The sequence below is a fragment of the Salvia miltiorrhiza genome, chromosome 5, assembly GCF_028751815.1.
Source record: "Salvia miltiorrhiza cultivar Shanhuang (shh) chromosome 5, IMPLAD_Smil_shh, whole genome shotgun sequence".
NCBI classification, from domain to species: Eukaryota; Viridiplantae; Streptophyta; class Magnoliopsida; order Lamiales; family Lamiaceae; genus Salvia; species Salvia miltiorrhiza.
Window position 1 is genome coordinate 42699281 of NC_080391.1, and position 21295 is coordinate 42720575.

The 21295-nt window shown below is 31.5% G+C and overlaps 1 protein-coding gene across 1 annotated transcript; it reads right to left on the reverse strand.

Annotated features, from left to right (window-relative positions):
* Positions 1-3611: 3611 nt before the first annotated feature.
* LOC131024634 (small polypeptide DEVIL 4-like) lies at positions 3612-3981 on the reverse strand. Its single transcript, XM_057954140.1, has one exon. The coding sequence runs from the start codon at positions 3909-3911 to the stop codon at positions 3783-3785; it is 129 nt and encodes a 42-aa protein (XP_057810123.1). The 5' UTR covers positions 3912-3981; the 3' UTR covers positions 3612-3782.
* Between the last annotated feature and the right edge of the window lie 17314 nt (positions 3982-21295).

Consider the following 21295-nt stretch of genomic DNA (forward strand, 5'->3'; position numbering starts at 1 on the left):
TACTTTTATTGAGTGTTTGATTTAACAATAGAAATGAATCATTAATAAGAGATTCCATTTCTTTTGTTGCCCCTCTATTTTAAGGGGTAACAAATTGAGTGATTGAGTTACCCTCAAGTAAGAGTAATAATTAACTCATTACCCAAACCAAATAATAAGTAATAGATTCAATTAATTGAATCATTTTCCAACCTCTAAAAACACCCAATCAAACTTGGGTTTTAGCACTCATCCTAAAAAATTCAAATTACAATAATAGTCGTAACTATATGTTGTAAACTTGTAATATCGATAGAAATTGGATTAGTAAATAAGTGACGTTAAACAGTCATACTGTAGCCACTTATAAGTTAGTTAAAAAGAATTTTTTTTATTTGTTTAATTTATTTTCAGTATAAAAAATTGTTTAGTTATTTTACTGTATTATCTACATTATAATTAATTTTTACAATTTTTTATTTTCTTTAAAAAAAATAACTTACTTTAAAAAAAATTAAGCACATTATAGACAATACAACAAAATTATTCAATCATATTTTTATTTAAAAAAATAAATTAAATTAATTAACTTTTTTATTAAATTAGTGTTTGTAAATTCTCAACCCATCTAAAAGATCGTATAAGTAGAACCGTATATGTACGGAGTATACGAATGTAGGTCGTCGCTACATAATTGTTGCATGTAGAATCACGTTGTGAGGAATGTAGAAGTTTTGAGAGAGAGAGAGAGAGAGAAATGCACGTGGGGGAGATAAGGCTGCAAATTTGAGTCATCGCATTATGTCGGGAGGGTGGGTGTGCCGTTTGGACCTTTCATCTTTATTTTTCTCCTTAACTTAGATGCCAACAATTAATTATCGCCGACACCCACTATTTTTTTTCCAACCCCTCGCTCTCTTGTCTCATCAACTCTCTCTCTCTCCCTCTCTCAATTCTTGATTTTGGTGCGTTCTCTTTCATTATAAATTTATCATGAAAAAAAAAATCAATCTTTAAATTTTTCATTTCTTTTTTCATATTTTCTACTTAACCCTTACTCATTCCTTATTTACACTACAAATTAGAGATAATATCATTTTCTCATGATAAATTTACAACTAAAAAGAACGCACCTTTATGCTTTTGTGAAATCATGTACTCACTCCCTCCCAGTGATAATAACTCGTTACCTTTGGACATGATTATTTAGAAAAATAATAATTTAAGAATAAAAATGATATAAAGTGGTAGAACCTTCAACCTTCTATGAGAAAATATAGTTTCCTTTTATGAAATAGGTCATTATCAATAAGACAGATTAAAAAAGAAAGTGAATCATTGTTAATGAGACGAAAGGAGTAATATACTACTATTTCTTAAAGATAATAAAATTTGCACTGCTTTTTCTTAAGATAATAAATTGGTAGGTTCATTAGTTAAAATCAACTTTTATTAAGTTCTGATGGATATATCAAGTTTTATTGGGGTCGGGCCTACTGAATGAGATGAGTAGGCTCTCTCAGAACAGTGTGGGAAGCCAGATGCAAAGAATCAGGTTTAATAAACAGATCTTATATAAAAACTTCTTTATCCTATTTTTGTTTTGAAGGGAAATTTGTATTCAAAACCTCAGCTAAGATTAATATTTCCTAAACTATTTAGGGAAGTTCTCCGTTTAAACAGTTTGACCCGAACAAGATGTAGCGAATTGGGTAAGAGTATGAGCTGTCATATTTACAATCTGGTAACTTTCTTATCATATTTTATATAGATATATACATTACCTATGTTCCTTAAATAATTTTCTAACTTTCTTTTTCGGATCGTTCCCTCAAATAATTTCTCTTTCTATTTTAGGACAATATCTCACCACTAATAATACCTGATTTAGTATGACTTTTTCACATTTTCACTAATCTAATATTATATGACACATTTTCATCATTTTAAATATTAATTATAATATTTTTTCACCATTTTCAGTACTCAATAATTTTATTTTAAAACTAGTGTCCGTCCCTCTCTCCTAGAAAATTATTTGGGAGAGAGAGGGAGTATTATGCATGTTTAGTTCTGAAAAAATAATTGTTGATGTTTGGTTAAATGCTTGATGTTTCATTAATTACATGCATTTTTATCCTTTGAAATTTGCAAATATTATTATTTAGTACTCCCTCCATCCCAAACGAAATGTCCTATTTCTTTTCGGCACGGAGATTAAGAAATGTGTATAAAATAGATAAAGTGGGTTGGTGAAAATTATTTAAATATATTAAGTATAAAGAGAGAGTGTATTGCCAAAAAAGGAAACAGGACATTTCGTTTGGGACAGCCCTAAAAGAAAAATAGGACATTTCGTTTGGGACGGAGGGAGTATTATCTTTGGAACGATCTAAAAAGAATTATCTTTAATGTTGCAAATTATTAGTTATATTTTGAGAAAAAAATCATTTCGGGAGCAGACCAAATGTAAACCTTAGCATTATTAGTACATACATTTCACTTGTGCAAAATGACAGAAAAAACTTTTGCTTTGTAATTATAATTATGGAATAAAATCATGCTAAAGTAGATTTTCTTTCTCTCTTTCTTTTTTCTTTTTTCTTGACCAACCAACAAATCTTAGATGTATGAATGTGAGTTATGAATAAGCCACAGATACAAAATAAATTCAAAAATTTACCACTAAAATTAAAATTTATAATTGTAAATTACGAACGCTCCCCAAACAGCTGATACTAGCTAGTCCTTTTCTATTCCCACACATGCACACAACACTGCACACAGATTAAGCACTGAAAGAAAAGCCCCACAAAAATGATTTCTTGCAGTTTGACCGAATATATATAATTTCAGTTCAACAGTTTGCGTGGATTTATGTGCTTAGTTGGAGCACATATATATTCAAGATATTCATGTTGTTTGGTTGAAGACAATGAAATTAAACAAGATTATCTTTATAAGAAAATTACAAAACAAGTTTATCCCCGCAATTAACAAATACGATTAATTAAAGCTAAGACGGTTTTATGTCAACTAACGTCCAATAATCAGCGAAAGCAACAACAACTAATTCTAACAATAATTATCTTATCTTTGATGAGCACGTTAGACTTTAATTAGCGGCCATCAAATTAATGATAATAAAGCACCGTTTATTTCTTACTAAAAAAATACCATAGCTAGGCACAGTCACAGACGTGCCTATAAACAGTGTCGAAAATGTTGGAAAAAGAGTTTGACCGATCAAATAGGAATTTTTGCCATCATCATAGTTATGTAGTTTGGTGTTGTAGGTTAACTTTTTCCAATAATCCTATAATAAGTTAACTGATACACATAATGTGCATAGTAAGTGATCTAATTAATGATCATTTGAATAATTAAATGACCAAGGTAAAAGCAAATCTAAGTAATGATGACAAATCTTTCAAAACCAAGAAGATGAAAATGACGTCTCAAATCTTCATTTGGTTATGTACATAATTAATGTATTCAAGACTAATTACACGAAAATATAATGAACAGTTTCAACCCTGAAAAGTGCTCCAACGATTACATTTTTAAGTTTGATTGTTGAGATGCTCCAAGAATCAAGATTAGAACCAGAAACAAAATGCAAAAGAAAGCAATTGAAGAAGAATATTATATCGCATGAAGGATATTATCATTTCAATTAGTGACTAATGTATAATACAAAAAAAAGGCGGTTAGGCCAATTGATGGGTACAAAATTGTGAAGCTAGAATTGAGGCTAAATCTATTTAATTTACAGTCTAGCTAGCTAAGAAAAATGGAAAGGATCAGTCATGGTAGCAGAGAAGCATAACGACGCATCGTCGAATGATGTAGAGTTTGGCCCTCTGTTCTCTTAGAACACCTCCGAAGCCTCTGCTCGAAATTCTTCTCTTGCTGCTGCTGTTCATCTTCATCTTGATTGATTGATTTAGAGAGAGAGAGAGAGAGAGAGTTTGTGCTGTGTTGTGTGTTGTTGGTGAAAAAGATTTGAAGAATGAAGAGAGTGGGAGGGGTTCTTATAGGGTGTGTGGTCGACTAAAGAGGCAACGATGGGGCATCAAACGGCGTCAAAGTGGCCCACACTGTTCCCCCCACGCCTAGCTTCCTTGAGATTGCATTGCCCACACCATATTATATACTCCCTCCGTCCCAGCCAATAGGCTCGCTTTTCTTTTTGGGACGTCCCACTCCAATAGGCCCAGTCTAAAATTGGAAATAATTAGGGCTCTAATTAAAATTATAACTACTTGATTAAAGTGGATATACCCCTAATTAAAACTCTAAAAACTCTCATAATTCACTCGCCACTTTTTCTTCTCCCCTCTCCTTCTCCCCTCTTCCGCCTTTTCCATTCAAAACGATGAGCGGCGCCGCCGCCATTTCCATGGCCTCCACCGCTCCCCTTCTCCCCTCTCCCGGCCATGGCGGTCTTCTCCCCCACCAGATCTAGCGGTCTTCTTCTACCTCTGTCGCCGTCTCCACCGCGTGCTACCGTCTCCACCTTCCATCGCGTCCTCCGTCTCCGCCCTCCGTCGCGTGTACCGCCTCCACCGCGCCTCTACCCTCCACCTTCTCCACCTCGTCTACGGTCTCCACCACCGCCCTCCGTCGCGTGTACCGCCTCCACTGCCTCTACCCTCCACCTTCTCCACCTCGTCTACGGTCTCCACCACCGCCATCCGCCTCGTACATCGGGATCCCCAGATCTGGTGAAGGAGACGATCTGGTGAAGGAGACGATTTGATGGGGTTGCAGATCTGGAATTTTTTTTTTCAGAGTTTGATTTTTAAGTTCTTGATGGGATTCCGTTCTTGATTTTTTTTGGAATTTTTTCTCATAATTTGCTGAATTGTTGATGGGGTTCCGTTCTTAAGTTCTTGATTTTTTTTCTTGATTTTTAAGTTCTTGATGGGGTTCCGTTCTTGATTTTTTTTGGAATTTTTTCTCATAATTTGCTGAATTGTTGAAGCTTGAAGAAGAATGTGCAAAGTAATTTATGTATTGAATTTTTTTTGCTGAATTTCTGCATTGAGTTTCATAATTTGCTGAATTTTTTCCATTGAATATGCTCTGTTGGTTGCAGATCTGGAATTTTGTGTTTGATTCCTCTAATTAATTTCCAGATTTTCCCTTGTTTAATTCGTGCAATAAATTGCAATGCAAATTTAATTTAGTTAAATTAAATGAAAAATGAGATAATGAAGCAAATATGATTAAGGAAAAATAAGAGAACATTTAAAATCTTAATTATTGGTGGACCACACCATCTATCTATATATGAAACATCAGTTTTCAACGGATACTTTTACCCGCCAAATTTTCTCTCTCCTTATATCACTTATTTCATCACACTTTCTCTTTCCTACTCCCCAACTCACACGTCTCTCAGTTCTCACAAATCACAATTTATAGTATTTTTTTATATCCACCAATTTTTTTCTCACTTTTTTTTTTATTCTTTTTTAAAAATCGTCAAATTCTCTTCATGAAAAATATTTAATATGGATGTTAAATTAAAGATCATGACAAGATCTTTAATTTGATGTAAAAATTACATAAAATAAAATTAACTCAAAAAAGTTATTGTAGTTTGAAATCATAAAATTAATTTTTTTTCTCTTTCCTTTCTTCTCTCTCCTCTCTCCTATCTCCATTCTTCTTCTTTTTTCTTTTGCGGTTGTTTTATTATTCTTTTTTTAAACTAATTTTATTTTATATTTTTAATTATATTAGCTCATTTCGAAGTTCTTTAATTTTAAAATATTTTTTTTGAAGTAGAAGTTGAAATATTTTTAATATAAATTTATGGATGAATAATTAATTATATCATCTTAAATATTAAATTTTAGATATGATTTAGATTTATTAAATTTGTAGTTATGTTTGTATTTTTTTTATATATTTACTTATATTAACATATCTACTATTATTATTTTTAATTAAATTTTACGTAAATCATTAAGCATCAAAATGACCATTGAAAAATCATTAATCGAAGAACCATTATTAATCATATTTAGAAATAAAAATAAATAATTAAATTGAACAGTTTAATTTTGAAGTAGCACGTCTATTTGAATTTAAATGATAATTATACCATGTTCAATCCCATTTTTTCCCACTAATCGATTGATAAAGAAAATTATTTGTCTATAAAACAATACAAATTAAAATTTAAATGCATATAAAGATAAATGTTTTTATATTTATTCAAATTATTTTTTTTATTAAAATCGAAACCTAACTAAAATAACAGAATATTATTATTCAATATTACTCCCGCCGTTGCATACTAATGGGTCACATTTCCTTATTTGGACATCTCATTTAAATAGACCATTTCCTAAATTGGAAGCTTATTACATAGCAAATATTCTCATAAAACCCATTATTTAAATCATATGTCAATGTGATCCACTCATAATTATCTCTTTTACTTTTTTGAGAAACAAATCCCAAAAAAAAAATAAGTACTATCTTTCTTATTTTATTAGTATAAATTATTTATTTCTTAAAATCTGTGTCCGGCCCTTATGGCTTATTAATGTGGGAAGAAGGGAGTATAAAATTAAACTTAATCAATTGAGCAATTATTATTTATGAAAATAAATCCTATCTCTTTTTGCGAAATCATAATTTTAAAAACTTTATTTGTAAAATTTTTATTTAAACAAAATGATCGGGTAAAGATAATTTAAATATGCATTCAAAAATTATATTAAACTATATAAAAATAGATGATTTTGTAGATCTTTATTTATATTTGATAAATTTATATATTGTACTCATTATCAATTAAAATTAATTAATTGATATTTCAAATAATGAAAATATAAAGTTAAAAATTCATATGTTTTCGTATTTATATATATATATATATATATATATATATATATATATATATATATATTGAATAATTGATGTGAATTATTTCACTTTTAAAAATATGATTTATATTTATTTATATTTTGAATATATTAAATGGATATACTTTTTCATTTAAAATATCATTTTATTTTAATGTTGGTCGTGCATCGCACGGGAGCGTGTACTAGTTTACCTACTAAAAAATGAGTTTTTTAATCTCCGTGCCGAAATGAACTGGGCCTATTGGCCTGGGACGGAGGGAGTACATAATATACAACTATGTCTTATATGTTGGACCTTAATTCAACTAATATCTATGTAATTAGGCTCTATAGTATATTTCAATTTTCAAGTTATGTTAGTTTTTCGCCTTCTACTATATAAATTAAATAATTTAAGAAACAAAATCAATCACCCCAACTGATCAATTTTGTGTTATGTATATTTTACGCATTCAACTAATCTATAATCTATAATATATTAAAAAAAAAATTAATCTGAAATCAATTTCAAAATTGAGTGACAATTTTATAATTATAATAAAATTTGAATATTTATTTGTAATTGATGAGAATGATATTCGGGATCTTAAGAACAGAGGTCCCTTTGTGGAGCCGAGATCCCAAATATTCTGGAATATAGTGCGTAGTGTCAGAGCTGATGTCATCAGAGGCGAGCCCACGAGGGAGTCATATTTCAAGAATAGAGGAAAGTTTCTATATAACAGCGGAACCCCTTTGCAGTCAGGCGCTCAGGATAGGATTTGGAGGGTAGCAAGGAGCCCCCAGACCAGACCTCATCCAGAGTGTCATATCAGATTAGCACTGCGCTCAGATCTATTACATCTCAGAGTAGGACCTTGACTATGAATCCCTCGTATAATGAAAAATGATCTGTAAGAAGGAAAAAAGGCAACTTTATACCGAATAAAGGAAAGAGCACCTGCGGAATGCATAATCGTGGCCGAAAAGTAGCCATTCACTGTTCACTTTAGAGGTACCACTTTTCCTAACTAACAATCTGGCGATGATGCTTGTTAAGGGAAAAGACTTTTTTCACCCTAAAAGATAAGGAGAAAAATGGAGTAAGTTGACAGAAATACCCCTCTGTAGTATCAAGGCAGAAGGACAGAATTGCCCTTAGGTTATGCGGCCTATATATAGGAGTATCATTAATATGAGGGAGGCCTTTTTTGAATGTTTTCTAGTTTTGTCTTAGTTATTATTCGGGAAAATCACCAAGTCACCAACATTTCAAATATTTCCGACCGTTAGAAGCTAAGGAAGAAAGGAAAGGCTCAAGGAAGGATAATCTATCCAGAGGAGGTCACGTCTGAGATCATCGGGGGAATCAGGTCAAGATTATGCAATTTAGATCGTAAAAGAGTGTTGGTAAGAACCGCCTTCACCAGTAGTTTTTTTTAATTTTCTTTTTCTTTATTTGATTTTTTTTATTTATTTCTAAAATTGTGAAATTCGATTAATTATAAAATACTACTTTAATATGCATATCAAATGAAAGAGCACGATATGAGCTTTAATTTGATATTATATTTTATGGAAATATTTGATTTAAGTTGTAAAAGTTATATTTATTTAAAAATTATTTTTAAAAATTTTTCTCTCATCTCTCATCTTTTTTTGAATAAATCTATTTTTCTAATTTATTTTTATTTTTATTTTTTTAACTTTTTTTTGCCTTTTCATAATATCAATTTTTATTATTGTGAATTCTTCTTTATTTTTATTTTTTTTTAATATTCAATTCAAATATATTAAGTTAAAATTAATTTTTTTTGTTATATTTATAAATATGATAATTGAGTCGGTATCAATTTTATATAAATATAAAAATATTTCTTGTAAATTGCATGGGATGAAAATGCTAGTTAAATAATTAAAAGTATCTTTCAAAGTAGTGGTGGATATTCAGTCTATTAGGCTTACAGTTGAATCAAATTGAAATTAACTTGATTTTGAGCGTTCTAAATGGTCCGAGTGAGTTATTTATAAGAATTCAATTCAATTCAACTTTTTGACCAAATCAAAATGTCATAATTGAAATTATTTAAAGAAATTAACAAACAAATTTGAACTGAAATTTGGATGATGATACTCCTAAACAAGCTAGTTTTATACTATGAGCTACACATCAAAAAGTGTTGATAGAGGAGAATCGATATCGAACTAGATCACACACTTTTATGCAATACACCACATTATGATCCTCATATGATATGATAAACAAGGTTGAAAATTTGAATTTTCATCACAAGACATCGAGGGTGTTTGGCTAAGCTTATTTTAAAGAGCTTATAAGCTCTTGGAGCTTATAAGATGTTTCAAGAGCTTATAGCTTATAAGATGTTTCAAGAGCTTATAAGATGTAATTTTCTAAGAGCTTATAAGTTGTCAAAGTGTTTGGATAATTGAGCTTATAAGTTAGAGAGAGAATTTTTTTCTAGAGAGAGAAAATATTTTTTTAGAGAGAGAAAATCGAAGAGAAATGAACTTAAATGATATATGATGAAAATAATAAATTATAGTTGAAAAATATTTATAAAATAATTATTACATATGAGATTATAAAAAAATAAGTTGGGGTAGAGGAACTTATTTTTTTGGGAGCTTATAAGCTCTTGGAGCTTAAATTTGGAGCTTATAAGCTGTTTAGGAGCTTATTTTTCCAAACACTTTGAAGGAGCTTATAAGCTCCTGAACAGCTTATAAGTTGTTTTGAGGAGCTTATAAGCTCAGCCAAACACCCTCATCATCTTTCCCTTGACTACTGAGGCTTGCTACCATCCGTGGGGGTTCGTTCACGGGTCTTCTTTGCCATTATGACATATGCATTAAAATTAATTAATATAAAAAATAAAAAGTAAAATTAGTGGTTCCTAAGAGAACATCAAGCGGTGCGAAGTCTTGTTTTCGAATAATGAGGTTTAGAATTCAAACCTCACCGCTCCTCCTCCCCCGAGTCAAAAATAAAAAAGAATCGGTTTTCGTGATTTGATTATGAAACATTAATATTAATATATATTATCCTTGACATGTAGGCGGATAGGGCTTACCAACCATGGGGTCGCCCATTGCTTGCATGATTATAAACTTCTTAATATGAGTGGGTGGTAGAGAATGAGGTGACAATAAAAGATTTAACACTATATCTTGTAATTTTGATTGAACTCTGCGATAATTGAGATTAAGTAACTTGTAAATACTTTTCTAGTATGACAGATCTGATTATTTAAATTAAATACGTTAATTCCTTTAAAGGATGGATAATTTTATCCCTCTTTAAAGTGAAAATAAAGAACGAAAAATAGTGAATTTCTCTTTCGTATAAAATATGGGAAAAAAAGAGGTATTTAAAGACATAAATTTTTGTTATCAATCTTTTTCCCATAATAAATTTATCCATCAAAATAAACGCACTTTTATTAGATATATAGGTGGCAATTCTGTCATGAGAAGTACCTTTATTAAATACTTACATTTCTCCGAAAATTAGATGAGTTAATATATAAAATTGGTCATTTTTCTATAGTAAATTTAAAACTCAGCCTATCAAATAATTTTTTTTTAAAATTGAATAACTTTTTGTTTAAAAAGTACAAAATTACCCCCAACATAAAAAAATAAAGGGAAAAGGTGTGGATTGGCCACCAAAGTAGCGTATAACCCCTCTTACTCATTGTGTGTCCAACTAAATCCCCGAACTCAAAAAAATCGTGCAATTTCGCCCCTCTGACCAAACACCGTTTACAACCGTTAGTCAACTTTTTTTTTATTATTATTTAATTTAAAAGTGAGCCCACTTCTAAGAAAACCTGATGCTCTTCACGTTCTCTCTCTCCTAGCATCATGCTCTCTCTCTCTCTCTCTCTCTCTCTCTCTCTCTCTCTCTCTCTCTCTCTCTGTCCATGGTCACTGCCACCGTCTCCCTTTCTCCTCCATCTTACTCACTGCTGCCTCCGTCCATTCCCGGCGAACGACGCCGTCCATGGTCACCGCCACCGTCTCCCTTTCTCTGCTCTCATCTTTTGGCATGAAGAGACGGGTAATGACTCTCGACTGCTGAACTCTCCGAGTTGAAAGAAACACATGAAAATTTGAGGGGTTATGTATGATTTTCGTAGCCTTATGTTGACAAGGTTGCAGTTTTTCTTCTTCTGCAGTGCTCTGTAGTCATAGTTCTATTACTATATTGGAGAAGTCCAATCGAACAACACACGCATGTATATACTAATGCCTAGAATTAAATCATTCCCCTTTATACGATTTTTGGTTTGCAATAAGTAGCTAGTCATCAAGGGCTACGGTTAGGAGCTCCAATAATTAACTCTTAGAGTTTTGTACACTTTCTACCTTGAGGGTTCATTTTTTCTTTGTTGCAGCTGTTGGTGGTGCAAAATCGTATATAATCATAAATAAGCTGCCTCTTGATGTCTATGGAAAACATGTAGAAGATAAGAGTTCAGTACACATGTCAGGTTTAACTTTTGTTGTAATTGGGATAATTCATCTAGTGGGAGGCAGAATTACTGAAGGTGTGGCTGTTTCCTGGATCAATTTGTGTGACACACTTACTTTCTGTTCATTTGTTGTTTAGAATTTTTTAGTTAACATAAAAAATAATTGTTTTCTTTGCAACTCTTGAAGAAAATATTTGGCATCATCTAAAGCGCTTGGGATTGCATGAAAATGAGGAAAACCATCCTAATTTTTCAAATACCAAACTGGCGTTAGAAGCTTTTGTCCAGCAAAGGTGATTGTTAGCGCATTCTTACAGAGTTTGGTTGGCCTCAATATCTAATCTTCGTATTATGATGCAGATATTTGCAGAAAGAAAAAGTTACTGGTCCAGAAGGCAACACAGTCGAGAGGGTTTCTGAAGGAGAGAGATAGAGAAAGGGCGATGGGCGAAGGGTGAGAGCAAAGAAAGGGAGACGGTGGCGGTGACCGTGGACGGCGCTGTTCGTCGGGAATGGACGGAGGCAGCAGCGCCATTGTGCGGTCCGTCTGTGTGTGCGTGAAAGAGAGAGAGAGTAGAAAGAGGGATGAGGTTACAGTGGACCCCACATTTTAATTAAAAAAAGAGTTGTCTAACGGTACTTAACGTCGTTTGGTCAGAGGGGTCTAATTGCACGGTTTTTTGAGTTCGGGGGTTTAGTTGCACACACAGTGAGTAAGAGGGGTTATACGCTATAGGGGCTACAGCTTAAAGGGTGGTCTATCCGCACATTTTCCCAGAAATAAAAAAATGGTCACTCTCTTCTCTCTCTCCCAGCGTACGATGTGCCTCATCTCTTCAAGGAACCATATTATGACATATGATTCACGTGCCCGTGACCAATTCCGGATACCAAACGAATACATACAAAAATCACGTGCCTATTACAAGAGAACTAGTCTTACTTGCAAATCCGGCGATGAGAGACTCCAGTGTTGATCTTCCAACTTGTTCTCACGGCAAGACTTAACGTTGGATGTCAACGATCTTCAAGTCCTCTCATTTTCCTAGGGATTCGCGCCGCTTCTCCCTTTCTGTGCTCTCATAGATTTCTCTCTTTTTGTCTCACGTAATGTCACACGTAATTAGAATTAGGGTTGTACCTATTATTTATACTGGATATTAAAACCCTAAATAATAAGCCCATCATCTAATTAAACTAAGACAAATCCCAAAGGCTTAAGTGAGAAAGAGATGGACGGACGCCCCATATGGAGTGAAGCCTTTATTGGGCCAAGCGGGGATCTACTAGCTTGAATAAAGTTTGGCCTCCTAGTGCTCGATTTTCCTATTCAACCCAGAATAAAATCGAGACACAAGTATTAATTTATTCCACTAGAAAAGTAATACTGAATTACCTCTTTATTCTTTAGGTGAGTCGGGGCTAGTATTAGACTTAATTAATCCCCGTGTTTAAGATATCCAATATCCATTAATTAATTAATTCTTCTGACGATCAATTAATTAATTAATCGGTCGTTTAATTATAAACGACATCTCGAGTGCTACCACTTAAACATATTATCGTATCGGAACTAATTCCACCTGCAGAGTTTAATACAATAAACTTATTAAGTTCCTCGAGAGGATATTATCATCCTGTTATTAGCAGGGCACAGATCTTATTGTAATATAATCGCATGTCAAATAATAATTGCTATCACCCAAAGTATCAAGTATATTGAGCTTCAAGAGAACTCTCACCCATGATAAATCAAAGCAATAGTCAATTAATTATTCACACTGATTAATTCAATTAAGGTTAAGACTATTTAGGTCGCCGAGATCTTGATTCTTAATAAGTCAGAATATAAGAATTCAACTCACTGTGATCCTGATCAATACACAAAGGTACTAGCATAAATAAATAGCTAAGACAAACTATTTATCCATTTATGCTACAATCTAAACCAGCAACTCATCCATAGTTGCCTCGATTGTGAACTCAATTTATATCTCAACTTTTTCCAATTATATGATCTTCTGTGATCTACAACACACCATATAATCTATAGTATGAGATAAATTAGGCTATAATAGGATTATGCAATAACAATATTTTAGATAGAAGAATCATAGTGAATCAAGGAATCAATGTATACAAGCATAAAGTCTTGCTTTCAATATACAACCCTTCATCTCTCTCTCTACCAGCATGGATACTCCTCCCTGCAAATCTCGGCGAGGTGGCGGCAGTGGCGATGCCAAGCCGAAGAGCGAGCTACTGGATGAAAAGGCGATTGTGTTTTCTTTTCTCTCTTCCCAGTGACCGATCTTCTCTCGCGACCAATCTGGCGGTGGCCGAATTTCTCAACGACGATCACGATAGATCGTCGCCGAAGATCCAATAGCTAAATCGGAAAAGTGAATTGTTGATGAAAATAAATTCGTTGAGATGATAGAGACAAAGTAATTTTAATTTACTTTTCTTCCGATTTATTGTTCTCACTTTGGCCGAAGCGACCAATTTCGCTTCACTATTTTGCAGATGACGAATGTCAACTCTAATGGCGGTGAATTCACATGCTTTTTTTTTTTTTTTTTTTTTTGGAATCATGTTTTCACAAAGTGCTTCACTATTTTGCAGATGGCGAATTTCTAATGGCGGTGAAAATTCACAGGCATTTTTTTATCCTTTTTCCGAAGCATTTTTCAACAAGCACTTTTATATGCATTTCTGAATTCACAAGCACTTTTCTTCGAACCAATTTTTGATCATTTTCCAATTAATATGTATTGATTGTTGAGAATCATTGTATATTGTTGATATGAGGATCTAATAGTGGGGAAACATTTTTGGTTCATTCGTCTGATTTTCTAAAAATTATTAGATAATATTCTTGAATTCTTGAATTCACGACTAGATTTATGAATTCATAATTTAATGTTCACTACAAAAAAACGCGCAAATAGCGACGAAAACTACCGACAGCGGCGCCGCCGCCGGCAATTACCGACGGCACCGCGGCGGCAAAAACGGCGACCCGCCTTTTGACTATTACCGACGAATTACCGACGGCAAAACGGCCGCCGCTAATTAGCGGCGGTTACGCCGTCGCTAATTTAAATATATATTAATATACATATATATTATTTATTACCGACGGCATTTGCCGTCGGTATTTACCGGCGGCAATCGGCCGCCGCTAATCGCACCGCCGGTGACATCCGGCGATAGCACAACCGCCGTCCGGCCAACGTTACCGACGGCATTTTTTCGCCGCTAATTACCGACGGCAAATGCTAATTACCGACGGCATTTGCCGTCGGTAATTAATTTTATTTTTTTTAATTTTTTTTTAATTTTTTTTATTTTTTTTATTTTTTTAATTTTTTTTTTCATTTTTTTTTTCATTTTTTTTTCTTCCATTTATCATCTAATAAAATTGATCAAAAATAAAAATACAAAAACATTGAAATCAAATATATATTGAAATACAAGTGAAAATTTAAACATTGATTATTACTAATCTAAGATTATTACTAAGAATTCAAGATTCTTAGTAAGAATCTTATAATTATAACTTAAGAATGTTAATTTGATTAGTGATTCACTCATCAATCATCACTAATCCAAGATTATTACTAAGAATTCAAGATTCTTAGTAAGAATCTTATAATTATAACTTAAGAATGTTAATTTGATTAGTGATTCACTCATCAATCATCACTAATCCAAAATTATTACTAAGAATTCAAGATTCTTAGTAAGAATCTTATAATTATAACTTAAGAATGTTAATTTGATTAGTGATTCATTCATCAATCATCACTAATCTAATATTATTACTAAGAATTCAAGATTCTTATTAAGTAACTTATAATTATAACTTAAGAATGTTAATTTGATTAGTGATTCACTCATCAATCAACACTAAGGTTATGAATGGTGTATAAACTAGATTGATAAAAAAAAAAAATAATCAAAAATTAATAATAAATTAATTAATAAATATTTTTCCGACATAAAAATAAGAACGGAAACGAGCCCAATCCGTAATTAACAACATTTTTTGTATATCATCTCGACATATTCTAAGGTTATGAATATATATGATATTGTATATTGAAGTAGACTTTAAATGAATTAATAGATACTATATATATCAATAATACGAGTGTTCTGTACTGGTGACCATTCGAAAAGAACTTCAAGGTTAAGCGTGCTTGACTTAGAGCACAACTAAGATGGGTGACCGACTGGAAAGTTCGTCTAAATTATGCAATACTGTATAAATACCGAAATAAATTGTGGATATACAATAAAATAAATAAATAAATAAATAAATAAATAAAATAAATAAATAAAATAAAATAAAAAAAATAAATTAAAAAATATTACCGAGGGCAAATGCCGTCGGTAATGCCGTCGGTAATTACCGACGGCATTTTGCCCTCGGTAATATCGTGAACAACTCCGGCGTGTGCGCCACCACCGTCCGGTGGAAATTACCGACGGTGATCTCGCCGCCGCTAATTACCGACGGCAAACGCCGTCGGTAATTTTCCGGCAAGTCTCCGCCGTTCAACGGCGGTATTTAACGGCGGAAATGCCGGCGGCTTCGCCGCCGTTAATTGCCGGCGGCGGCCGATCGCCGTCGGTAATGGCGTTGCCGACGAACCGTTTAGCGACGGCGAGTTGCCGCCGGTAACACTATTTACCGGCGGCCGTCTTTTGTTACCGACGGCATTTCGCCGTCGGTAATCAACGATTTTTTTGTAGTGAATTCACAACCAAATTTATGAATTCGTAAATTAATGTTCTTGAATTTACAACCAAATCGATAAATTCACAACCTAGCTCGATGAATTCACAATTGAATCATTAGCGTTGGTTGTGAATTCGAGTTTAAAAGATTGAATTCACAACTAGTTATTTTGATTGTGAATTCGAGTTTTAAAACTAGAATTTACAACTAGTTTGATGAATTCACAACTAAATCATTAGTGTTGGTTGTGAATTTGAGTTTAAAAGCTCGAATTCACAACTAGTTGTTCTAGTTGTGAATTCGAGTTTTAAAACTAGAATTCACAACTAATTTGATGAATTTACAACTCAATTGCTAGCGTTAGTTGTGAATTCGACTGATTCTGAATTCGTGGATAATTTTTAAATTTTTTATGTGAAGGGTAAAATAGTAAGTGTGACCAATTTTTAAATTTTTTATTCTAATGACCAATTTTTAAATTTCACTACAAAAAAATCGTTGATTACCGACGGCGAAATGCCGTCGGTAGTGTTTACTATTTCAAAGTGGCTATTTTTAAAATCCACCCTTTTAAATCATGGAAATTGATGTAACCAGAGCTTTATAGGGTATAGATGGAATGAGATTCAGTGTACCACACTTTTTATCCCACTTTGTGTCCCACTTTCAATTTTATTTATTTTCTTATATATTTTTTCTTCAATTTCAACTTTATATGCTTTAGTTTAATTTTGTTATTATTAACTAGGGTTTATTCCATCAATTTAGGGTATATAATTATTTTTTATCATTTAATTTCACTTTTATTAGCTAATAATAGGTTGATAAATTCAAAGTCATGATATATACTTTTTAAAAAATCAAATTTTTTAAAATAAAAATTAAATATAATTCATAGTATCATAATAAATTTTATTTTTATAAAAAATATTTTTAAAATAATATATATAAGCATGAGACACAGTGACACACATAAAATTGTGGGACACTGGATCTCATCCCGGGTATAGATCAAATGTTAATTATCAGAGAATAAGATAATATGCCATAACTAATATTCTATGATAATTAATGAAATAGAATATTGAATAATTTCCTCAAAAAATAACCCTTTCTGCACCGATGTCTAAAGATAGTCATTATTCATCAGTTAATCTTGGGCTAAAAATTAAAATTTGTTAACCACGTACAAAATATACTATATATGCATTAAAATTGGTGGCAATAAGTGCCAATAAACTAAAGAAAAAGGGATTTAAAAAAAAAAAAAAAAGGGATTACTAGTGGCAGCAGACATGAATGAAATAGAAATTGTTCGATATGTGTGTGTGTGTACATGTGTGTGAATATATTTGGATTCCCCACGTAATAGTTCGAGGTAAATGAAATTTTAATGAAGCGGATAAAAAAACAGTCAAAGCCCCACGTGAGTTACAAATTACCGTGCCATAATTCTTCTATAAAACCAAAACTAATAGCAATAGTTTTGTTAAAACTAAATCATGTAACAGTCATTTGTAGGCTGTGGCCTCCAGCACGAATATTTTAATTATCGATTACTGTATTTTATTAGTAGTAAAAATAAACAGCTCAAACCCAATTAATTAGTGAGATTATATTACTATCACTCATACACACACTCACATATTTAAATCCACTTGCTTTCTCTCGTGTTCCTCCCATTTTCACTAACGACAGCACATTAACCCTAATTTTAATTAACATGAACAGCTTTTCTTTTCGAACCAATTGTATAGGTCAATCTTGATTATTGTGCGCACAACCCTAATTTCTTCTTTATTAAATCATCTTTGCTACTAGCATCAAAGACAATCAGCAGCAGTGTTTGCATTATCATATAATTACATTACATATATAAATATTGCTGTTTTCGATTGCTACCCAAATCCTCTATATTTTATGTTTTTATCTCATACACTCTCACTTACGGTTGATAAATGTAATACTAACATTATTAGAACAAAAAATGCAATATCTCTTTAATAGAAAAAAAGTAATCAAATTTAGGCAAATTTAACATGTGTGGACTTAATTAATTATACAATGATAGACATTATTCTTTGTCTATATATAGTAGATAAAATCAATAATTGAGTAAGGCAACAAATTCAAAAGATCATGGAGAGAAATGTTGAGCAATAATTCAAGTCACAGATATATTTTGTACTAAACTCAAAGAATTCCAGGCGTTCTTGAAGTGTCCCATATGTATATATATAGTAGTAAATTATTTAAATAAAGTTGAGAAAAATCATGTGGGTTGTACTGAGTAACAAAGTCATGGCACACGTGAAGGGTCTCGTGGTCGATATGGCTGTTGCCCCTGCAATTCTCGACATCATCTATTAAATTATTAATTTTCAATTATCCCATAATTTTTATATTTAATCTTAGTCTAACACACTAGCTGGTCAATCAATGGTTTAAGTAACTTTGGGTTAATAATATTGTTTATGACAGTAAAGTTTGGGATATCTGACAGGATTGGTTCGTTTTTTCATCTCGCACGTACGTTTGATCAGTTGTTTTCTTATTATCTGCGCCTCTAAACTTGTGTTGTCTACTTGGTTCAATAACATTATTAACATCCACATTTTGTGTGAATCGTTCTGCAAAAACTCATGAATCGCCAAAACAATGGTTTGTCCAACTCTCCAACTTGAAATTTAGAAGATTCGTCCTTCACCAAAGAATTTCTAGTCTAAGCTCCTCATTAAAAGTACTTCCTCTGTCACAACTAACGTTATGTCACAATTAACGTGATCAATATTTCATTTTTAGACCGTCTCAATTAAGTTGATCAATTTCATTATATGAAATAAATTAGGAAAGATATCTTTGTGACATTTTCACTTTATTACCAAACATACTTAACACACTAAACACTAATTTTATAAATTTCGTGCCAAAAAGAAATTGATCAATTTAAGTGGGCTGAGAGTAATTTATAAATTCATTTTGGGACGTAGATCAATTGAGTCGATTGTATGTTCGAGGATTGATCAAGTTATTATGAATTGTAATACTCTCTTCATCCCACCTTTATAGTACTTTTTGGATGTCCCAATGTATAACTCGCTTTTTAAATTAAATTTGCATTAATTTTTTTATTAAACTAATCTTATTTAAAGTTTATAAATTCACAATTTATATTTTTTTTCTTTCAATTAATATAGTCAAATAGAAAATAAATAAGAGCAAAATTGAACATAGAAGTATTAAGCTTATAAGTTAATAAGCTCCAACAATTTCTCTCCAAAAAATAAGTTCTTTAATCTCAACCCCAACTTATTTTTTTTTTTATAATTTTATAAGCAATTACAAAAAGTATTTTATTATGATTTGTTAAGATTTAATAATTTATAAATTCACGAAACATCTTGTAAGTTGTAGCTTATTTCTTTAAAATAAGTTGACCCACGAGCACCCTCTTAGTTATTCTAAAGGTCAAGCGTAATTAAGCAGATATGGGAGTTAATTATGCTTGCAGGTTAGACGAAGCGATTAATATAAGCAGAAACTACATCACTAGCTCGTGTTTCCATAAGCCTTGCTTCAGATGGGAAGGAACGAACTTCTGTGATTTAAATTGTGTTTAAGACTTTATCACAGTAATTAATTAGTACTTCGCTGGCAGTTTAAATTTCCACGTTATATGTGTGAAAATGGTACGAGAATTTATGCAGATATTAACAAAATTTAATACTCCCTCCGTCCCATGAAGCGTCACCCATTTCTTTTCGGCACGGGAATTAAGAAATTGGTATTTTGTGTGTTAAGTGTGGTAGGTGAAAAAGGGTAATGTCTATCCTAGGCCGATGTGTGGTAGGCTGGAACGTTGGATTTGCGACACGTCATTTATTAAGTGAACCGGTCCAATTGCATTTACACAACCCAAAACCAATCCACTTAGCTTTAGAATACCGCCTTATGGTAAAGTTTTCTTCTTTTCCGTGTGTATCTATAGTATGATTTAATTTTATGTTTTGTTTATACTTGTGGTGAAGTCATTTTGTATATATATTTCAGTAGAATATAATATCAAGGAGTTTTAAAATTTCAATATCTGAGCTGAAATTTGTGGCTGAAAGCAGCATCCGGTAATGTATGGACTGTGTTTATTAAAAAAAACAAAAAACAAAAACAAGGCGTGAATTTAATTTAATAATTACAGATTTAAATACATTAAGAGGCATTACTAATCAAAATTTGTAATAGAAAGAGAAAAAAGAATTTATCGTGGACTATGTGTCCTGAAGTTTTGCATTTGGCGTGGACTTTTTTTTAAGTAAATAATACTATATTTATATTTAAATGACATTATTTTTCTTACTAATCAATAATACTATATGCATTAATAAATAATGTAACTGCTAATATATGAAGTCATTTGTTGATCAATTTACTATATGGCGAGGTAGGAGACTCCACTCCAAATATTAATAGTGCGAAAAGATGAAATTAAAAATAAAAAATAAAAAAAATCACATGATTTCATAATAATTATAATAATAATTATCAACTTTATCATAAAAAAGTATTTCGAGTGAAAACAAATCACAATCATCCATAAAAAAGTATTTCTTTTTATTATAATTATATTTTTGTATAGTATTTATTTACATAAAACTAGTATTACCATTCGTGCGATGCACGACGAACATTGAAACTAAACAACATATTTAAATAAATAAATATAAATATTAAATAAAATTAAAATATACTTTAATATAAATAAACTAAAACAATCCACGTCCGTCAATTATTTAATAAAATCCTAAATTTAAAAATATAAATTTTCAACTTTGTATAAAGCGTAATGATAATTAAAGTTATTAAATAAAAAAAATCAATAACAAAAATTAGCATTAGGCATTATTATCATCGAGTAGTATATGCGTCATAATAAATAAATAAGTATTTTCATACACAAACATATATATAAAATTGTAAAATTTTAACTAAGAGATAAAGTAAAATATTTTAACTTTTAATTTATTTCATAACTTAATCGTTTTAACTTCATTTTTCATGATTTTTATACTATATTAAATTTAAAATGTGCATATTTTTTAAAAAATAAAACAATGTGATAATGTTTAGAAAAGGATTAAAATATAAAAAAATAGTGAAAAATGGTGGGAGAAGAGAGACAAAAAAAAGAGGGAATAAATGGAGGGAAAAAG

Coding starts and splice junctions, on each gene's coding strand:
- LOC131024634 (XM_057954140.1), bottom strand. CDS start 3,911: ATGAAGATGAACAGCAGCAGCAAGAGAAGAATTTCGAGCAGAGGCTTC.